Genomic DNA, 8,691 nt, shown 5'->3' on the forward strand with positions numbered 1-8,691 from the left:
AATACTACAGCATATCAATTATTTAATTCATATATGCTTTGTTACTGATTATCTTTTTACATATGCAAGGTTAAGTCTGTCACGCCTCGATTTTCAAGCACAATTAATTATCAGAGTAAATACACAGGGCGTGATGGTTCAGACATCATTACTAAACACTAGTAAAAAATTTCTTTAAAGAACAACAAGTAAAGATGTCTTGAACTCACAATGTCAATACCGACTCGTTCTTTAGAATCACATATTACATTACAGATAGTTTACAAATCAAACTGAATGACAATTCAATAAGTAAACACACCCACCACAACTCACTATACATCGGAAGACTTAAAACTAAGAGTACCATTCGACGTCCACGCTACCCAACGTACACCTCAGCTTTGACAACGATTAATCGATATTCTAACCTGCACAAAAACCCCTACACCATAGAATAGTGCACCGGGATTGAACAAAACAAACCCGGTAAGCTTTTTAAGCCCGTATGAGTAAACTCAAATAAAGTGACTCACTTCACGCATGCCTATAATTTCTCAACTCATGAGATGAATTAAAGCAACATTATTTAATTTCACAAAACACAACCTAACATCAAGTTCATATCATATCATATCATCTCAACGACAAATCACACTCACTTCCCCTCAACATAAAGCATTTATCAAAACGATGACCTCACAACTCACTACAAGTCTCAAACCACAACCACAACCGCACTTACAATTGAATTAAGTAAAATCAGTAATCCCTACATGGAAACATAGGTCAGTGGTTAGAGGACCCACTACCTATGTACGAAGTCATGGGTTTGAGTCACCATGGGGGTAGGAGTGAAATCCTTTGATCCTCTTTTTTTAAAAAAAAAAGGAAAAAAAAAAACATAGTTCAGGAGATCACATTAAAAACAACAATAGAAATCATATAAATCCCTGCATAGAGTTTAGTTCAGGAATTTACATTAAACAAATAATTCAAAAGGCGGTAATCCCTGCATTAATTTAGTTTAGGAGATTACATTAAAACAAACAATTCAAAAGGCAGTAATCCCTGCATATAACTAATTAGTTCAAGAGATTACATTAAAACAAACAATTCAAAAGGTAGTAATCCCTGCATATAACTTAGTTCAGGAGATTACTTAAAATTCAACAATTAGAAGGAAAAGGAAAATCAATGAAGAAGTCAAACAACCAACACTAAAGTCAATGATCACCCATCAACTCCAAACTAAGGTCGATAGTCGATGTTCACCCATCGACTTTGACTAAAGTAGATGATCACCCATCAACAATCTCAAACCTCAATCACTCAACATTAATTCCTATCCTCTTCATAACAATCAACACATCAATTATCGCCACCTTGGTCGCCACTTTGGTACTACTATATAAACTATCGCCACTTTGGTCGCCACTTTGGTATTACAATATAAACTATCGCCACTTTGGTCGCCACTTTGGTATTACAATATATCTAATCACACTCTCAAACACAACTTCACCAATTAATGTCACACCATCCAATATATATATATATATATATATTCCACATAAATATATATATATGTAGTCATTCACGCAGGAAAGACCACTAATTCCAACTATAGTTTTATAAATTATTCCTCTTGAAAATCATTTTATATCAAAACATTGTTTTAACTTACCCATGAACCGTTGTCGATCAAGTTCATATATTTTAAAACAAATAATTTGTTTGGAAAATGATATAACAATTAAACAAGTAATTCTGAGTAATAGATAAATCCGTTTGTAAATGAGTCACATGAGATTTACTCACCTCCAATTCCTGCTGCGTCTTCACACAAACCAAGACAAGCACAAAATCATCCATACTCCGCTCACATAATTCCGTCAATCACCTAATCACATCAATGTCACATTCAACACCACACAAAGTACACAATCACTTTTAAGGTTCAAAACACATGAACTATAACCAAAGGACACGTCAATTGTGACAAAACCCCATCGGAGACCACCCAAGTCTCCAGAACAGTCCTACGATCAATACAATCAAAACCACAAGTCGATCGGACGGCCTAATCCTCACGGATCGAAAACCGAAATGAATCAAAAACGCTAAAACCCTAACATGCTCATACGATCTCCAAAAATTACAAACTATATATCGAAACGCTCGTATCAACATGTAGATCGAAATCAGGAATAGAAACTGTCCCAGGGGTCGCTGGAAGCCGCCGGAAAACACCACCACAGTGGCGGAGGCGCCGCCCATCCAAAGTCAAAATTTGACAAAACTTCCAACACAAAAGATCTTCATCTCAACTCCAATTGAAACTTTCATAACTAGCATAAAGTCTGAATCAAATCCATTTGGCCGGAATTTACCTCGCAAGTTTTGAAAACCGATGAACCCTAGAATCCCAATCTTCAAAATTCAACCTCCACACATTGAATCGTTTCAAGCCATCTTGGGAGAAGCATCTACGTCCTCTGGGCTCCAAAAGCCCTCAACAAAAACAGGCTATGGTGGCCGGAATCGGAAGTTCCGATCTGGGTTCGAAGCATCGCCGCCGCCAAACTTCCCGGCCTTTGTAGCACCGTTTACGGTGCTTCCCACAACGAATCACCACCACAGACGTGTAGAGGGAACTGAGGAGAGCAGGATTCCCTTTGGAATTGAAGCAAAAGGTGGCCGGAGGAGGAAGAACGACTCTGGCGAACTCAGGGTCAGGAGAGAGGAGAGAGAAAACTTTTCGAAAATGGAAAGTTGGTATTTTCTGATTTTTTCGGATTTTTTTCCTATTTAACCAAAATGGAAACTTTTTCCAATGGCCATAACTTCTTCATACGAACTCTGATTTCCGCATTCCGCATATCCACGAACTCGTATCGATGATCTCTACGACCTTCGTAAGGAAGTTTTCTGAGAAACCCAACGAATAAAAAGTCAACCTTTGTGACCCCCCCCCCTAAAACCAAAATATTCGACTAAATATTCGTTCGAAACATTTCCGCTCCATTCACTAGCCACGAAACCGTCCAATAACCATAATTTAGATTCTGAAAAATAAATACGAATTTCCGGGTCATCACAAAGTCATACACGACGAAGTTATTAACCAAATTGGTTGATAGAACACACAGTTGATAACTGTTGCAGACTTGCGGTGAGGAAATAAATTTGTTTGGTTCTATATCAAAACAATTGATTATTCCATAAATAGGGACTAGTTTTCCTCTGGTCTACAAGCCCGGTATGGGTGAGCTTAAATGATCAATACCTTTATTTTAACCTTTGTTTTATTGATTTATTGTTTTATCTGACCACCTTATTCTGTAATTAAAATTGATCGAGACCTAAAAAGTCTCTTTATCTGATTACAAGAGGACCTGAAGCTCCTCAGGGATTATATAGTGAAATATTGTGATACGAAGTTTCCCAGAGTTTATACAATTATGAGGGCCAGAAGATCCTCAGAGGGTTACAATGAGAAATCATGACATGGAGTTCATCACAATTATGCAATTAACAAGGGCCAGAAGATCCTCGATGTAATATATGAACTCACATATTTTTTTATCCCTAATCATTATAAGAGACCGGAAGTCCCTCAAATTGTTTTTGGTATTGATGTTCCCTCCTCCGTACGACAATGTGAATTTGAAGTTCAATTTTGAGCACTTGGCTAAAGCTAGCAACTACGTTCTCCACAAGATAAAATTATGTTCTTGTGTGATTAGAGGAGAGAACAAAGATTATCATTTTGTGAAGTTAAGCAGACCAGAAGTTCTGTGTAATTTCTTCATTAATGGAACCAGAAGTTTCCACAGTTAATTTAATTGCATAGTTTATCTATTTATTTTTCTTCCCTGCAATTTTTCTATTTTGTTATGTACTTTTGTTACAGTACTTATCTTTTAAATTATTTTTTTGTTACTCATACAGACCAGCAGTCCTATACCTCGAATATATGAATTTCGAATGTAATATTTTTGAACCAGAAGTTCAAAATTTCATAATAGAACCTGAAGTTCTAACAGTAAAACTCAAACCTGAAGCTTTGAGCATAAAATATAAATTAGTCATAAGTGAACTTGAAGATTCACTTTAGTCACCTCGCTAGTTTATCTGCCAATGCACTGCTTGGGGGATAACTTTGTGTTATCGTGCTCTTGAGTGCAATGTACTGCTTGGGGGATAACTGTGAATTATTGTGCTCTTTAGTACAATATACTGCTTGGGGGATAATTTGTGTTATCGTGCTCATGAGTATATATTTATAAAAGAGAGTTTTGGTTGTCCTTTCTTTTGTCGTCCATGTGGGACTTTGATTTCGAATGAATTATAGGGTTGATTTTGGTTACTTTAAATTACTCTTGAGTTGAGTTATTTGAAATGGAATTAAAAGGGGGATTTCATCGACTTTAGTGTGAGTTGTTTGACTTCCTTATCTATTTTTCGTTTCATTCTAATTGTGCGATTTTAAATGTAATCTCCTGAACTAAACTATATGCAGGGATTACTATGGTTTTGATTTGTATACTATTGGTGATTTTCTTAACTAAAGTTCTATGCAAGGATTATCGGTTTTCATTTAGAATGATTTGAGTTGTCATGGTTGTAACATGTCTGTTACTAAAAAGGAAAAAAAAAGGATTTTGTTGTTGGAATTAATCATTGTGTTGATTGTTGTCCTCGAGTCGGAAATGCGTTTTTGAGATTATTTAGGTTTACTCACACGAGCTTGCAAAAGCTTATCGGGTTCGTTGTTTCAACCCGGTGCACTATTCCATGGTATAGGGTTTATTGTGCAGGTCGGAGTAACAATCATCGAAGTTAAGGGTTTGTTGCTATGTAGCTTGGACATTGAAGTGTACGTTAGTTTTATTCTTCTTGCTGTATAGTGAGTGTGTTTACTTATTGAACTGTCATTCAGTTTAATTTGTAAACTCTTTGTACATTTATATGTGACTCTAAAGAACGAGTCTGTATTTGATGTTGGTGAGCTCAGTTTGTTTTATTTCTTAATTTAAATAAATATTTTTCTATGTTTTTCTTGTTCTTGTTAAGTTTCGCGTTTCGGATTCGAATTTCTTTATTCAAAATTCGGGGCGTGACATTTTCTAACGACGCATGGTTTAATACAAGTCTACACCAGATGGTAAAATAGTGCAATGTGCGCCCTAGACTTAGGTAGGTCTTTATCTTTTGGTTATGTTTTTTCCTCTCTCTTTTTTTAAAGAAAAATGTCAGTTTTACCCCCGGTGTGTACCCAATTTAATTACACAATTATGTATCCTATTCAGATACAGCGTATCAACCACGTAATTGGATGGATGCGTCGGATATGCGTATTCTAGTGTATCCCCCATGTATCGCACCCATATCCCGTATTGGTACGGGATACCGACCCAAAAATCAAGTATCCGTGCTTCATAAGTTAGGAGTGACTTGCCTATTCACCGCCTGCCGCCCCCCCCCCCCCCCAAAAAAAGGCCATTCTAGTACTTTAAAAAAGAGTTAATATCTAATCAATTTCTTTTGAGTTTGATGGCCAGAAATATGCGAAGATTAAATTCAACGGCTAAAAATTTATTAAACAAAGAAAAATTGAGAGATTTGAAAAAAAAAATTCAACTAATGACTATATAATATTGAAATAAATGATTCATGGTATATAAATTTATATTGTAGTTAATTGATTTTTTTAAATGATTAAAATAAATATAGGACCTAGATATTTGACAACGGTTAGAGAATGATCATCTCAATAAATATTGTTGAGACTTGGGGTCTTAGATTAAGATATAGGGCCTCATTTTGGCTCTAGGTGTTGGAGATGCCCTAATAATCACAATATTAACGATACAAAATTGATTAGCTAATGACCGAGGTCATCAATATTAGTATTGCGGAGATTCTTTAGGTGAAGTGTTTAGTAAAGTTTTGATTTTGAATGGTTTTTCTTTTATCTGAATGTTTATGTGCTGCTGAAGTTGTTGATGCATGTGTACGTGTTTAGGACCAGTTGGGGAAAGAACAAGAATTTCAATTTTCATAGAGTTTTTGCTTGCAGATTTTTTTTTTAAAGAAACTGATGAATACACAGGGGGGGACATATTGCCTAAACCCCTTATTACAATGTACCTCAAGAGAACCTCCTGAATAATAACAGTCGCCTCTACAACTACAATTATTCATACATCCACCAAATAGCAAAGGGTGTCATACCGACTACTCTATATGCTTTACAATAACGGTGGCATGTCAAGCAATGCCGTAAAACCAATAAAATAACTATCCCAATATGCTGACAATCAGAAATAAAACGGACGACATGTCGTTTCATCCTGCCATTATGAGGTTGCAACCAATTCATGATCCGCCATCTCGTTAGGCTAGATAAAGCATACTGAGTATGCAGACCTGGACATAGCTCACATGTCCTTACCAAGAGGTGGTAGGAATTGAAAACATACACCTAAGACGAGGATAAACTAGTGAAAATAAGAAAACTAGATACCAGCCCATTAAAGCAACACAGGCCCACGATCCAATTATCCCATCACCCTCCACGGCATGCTTGTGGTTGTAGATTGTCCCGTAGAAGACCACAAATCCTCCATGGTTCCTCCCCGCTCCAGCCCCGACACTGCCTCGGTCCTTCACTGGTGGACTGAGATTCTAAACCTACCCGTCCGACGACAACGTCCATAAGACGTACCGCCGGGCGGAACATTGGAACACGACGGTTCTTCGCTTCTTCGAAACTGTTTTCTTCTTCTCCGAATAATGCGGAGCACTTCAATGGCTTGCAGATTTAGAGAGTGGAGATCCCAGCCTTTAGAAAAAGAAAGAGAAGCAAAGCAAGGAAACAAATCTGAGATTCAATCCACGGAAGGATTAGAACCTTAGATTACATTAGATTCTGTCGGGTCTTTGGCAAAGATGAAGAGATCAAGTAAAAAGGGGTAAATAAAAAAATTTAAAAAAAAAACAGATTCAGTCTGAATTTTCTTTCTTTCCAGAGATTCAGTGGATGTATTGGAGATGGATAGTAGCGGCCATTTGCTTCTTTATGGTTGCGAAGATGATTGAATGATTGCAGGGCCATTTGCTTCTTTATGCTTCTTTTTGTATATGATTGGGATAAAAGAGTGTACTGATGGAACAGAGATTTATTTTTATTTTTAGGAGAATGGATGGAATAGAGATTGAGAATGAAATAGAAGAGGAAAAATATTAAAATAATGCCATGTGTCGCGTAGACCGGAATCTCAGAATTCTCACAGAAGAGGAAAAATAATGAAACAGAACAGAGATTGAGAATGAAACAGAAAAGAGAAGCGGATATTGTGCGTAGGTTGACCTGAATAAATTCCTACTATATATGGTAGTACGCAGTACGCACAATATCCGCTGACACTGTCAAAATCGTCAAAAATAGCAAATCTCAGTCACTCAGTGCACCCTGGTTCCTTAATACTATCTACGACTTCCTGGACTTTTGGTCTCGTCAGTCAAATGCTCTACTACTGGTAGTACCACCAGTGTCCGAGGATGGGGGGAAGTTTAGCTTAGCTCTATCAGCCCCACGAAACTCGAGGGCCGCCGTGTCATAAGCCCTGGCTGCCTCCTCCTCCGTCTGAAACGTCCCGAGCCAAACCCGAATGGCGCGACGCGGGTCCCGAATCTCCGCGGCCCATTTGCCCCCTGGTCTCTGCCGCACTCCCCTGTACTCGCTAGTCTTCATCTTCTTCCCTTTCCCTTTGTATTGCTCGCTTGGCGGGAACAAGCCACAGCCAAGGCAATCGTCCGTCTCCATATTACATACCGGACACGTGTCAGAATCCGAATACGGTATCACGACTTGATCGGCGCCCTCCGTTGGAGGAAGTGATGATGAGGCATAATAGATCCGCTGCGGCGGCGGTGGCTGGTGGGGCAGGGAGGGTGCATTGTTTGTTCTAACGCCACCGCGGACTACCTGTTTGAGGGCGGAGACAATGATAGCGTGCTCCTGCTCCTTGGGTAAACCGCCGGAATGCGAGCGCATTATAGTCCCACTGCTTTCGATTTTTGAGTCCGAGCTCAGTGTAGCTGGGAAGCAGAAGAATCCTGATTTTCTTATCCAAAAGTACACAGAAGAAGGATTTCTGGGGGTGCGAAAAAAATATGATTTGGTATTTATAGATGTGGGCGTGCGGGCCAGGGCTTCGAAATCAAATCAAATACTGCGCGGTGATTGCGTGTGCGGCGCGTGAGTGGATCAATTCCGGGCTGGCAATGGGTGGACATTTAGATGTGGGCCCAAATTTGGTTTTATGCTGCCACCTAAACCCTTACGTCACAAACTTGTTGTCGTGGCCTGCTTGTAGATTTACAGCCCGGTACCTGTTTTTTTTTTTTATTCCCGATACAAAAAATAAACCCCGGAACCTTTTGAGTATCGGGCTTTCTAAAATAAAATATATTTGATTTATCTTGCTTTCACTTAATTTTTGCTGGGGATTGAAATTTCTCAGAAATTATCAAAATTTCTGCAATATTAAAGTACCACATAAAACTCATATGCTACGTCATTTTTTTCAGTAATTTTCTGTCAAATTTCACAAATCTCTTGATTTCCATAATATCTACACATAAATAGCATATTATAATCCAAATTTCGCCCAAGTTTTATATGACACCCGATAACAAATT

General features: G+C 38.2%; 1 protein-coding gene across 1 annotated transcript; it reads right to left on the reverse strand.

The window, feature by feature from the left end:
- Positions 1 to 6,079: 6,079 nt before the first annotated feature.
- Positions 6,080 to 8,130, reverse strand: LOC112188460 (ethylene-responsive transcription factor ERF109). Its single transcript, XM_024327577.2, has one exon. It carries the CDS (start codon positions 8,042 to 8,044, stop codon positions 7,505 to 7,507), a length of 540 nt encoding a protein of 179 aa, XP_024183345.1. The 5' UTR covers positions 8,045 to 8,130; the 3' UTR covers positions 6,080 to 7,504.
- Between the last annotated feature and the right edge of the window lie 561 nt (positions 8,131 to 8,691).

This window comes from Rosa chinensis, chromosome 2, assembly GCF_002994745.2.
Source record: "Rosa chinensis cultivar Old Blush chromosome 2, RchiOBHm-V2, whole genome shotgun sequence".
Lineage (NCBI taxonomy): Eukaryota > Viridiplantae > Streptophyta > Magnoliopsida > Rosales > Rosaceae > Rosa > Rosa chinensis.

What these genes read in the sequence shown, in the direction of transcription:
- LOC112188460 (XM_024327577.2), bottom strand. Translation starts at nt 8,044, where the DNA reads ATGCGCTCGCATTCCGGCGGTTTACCCAAGGAGCAGGAGCACGCTATC.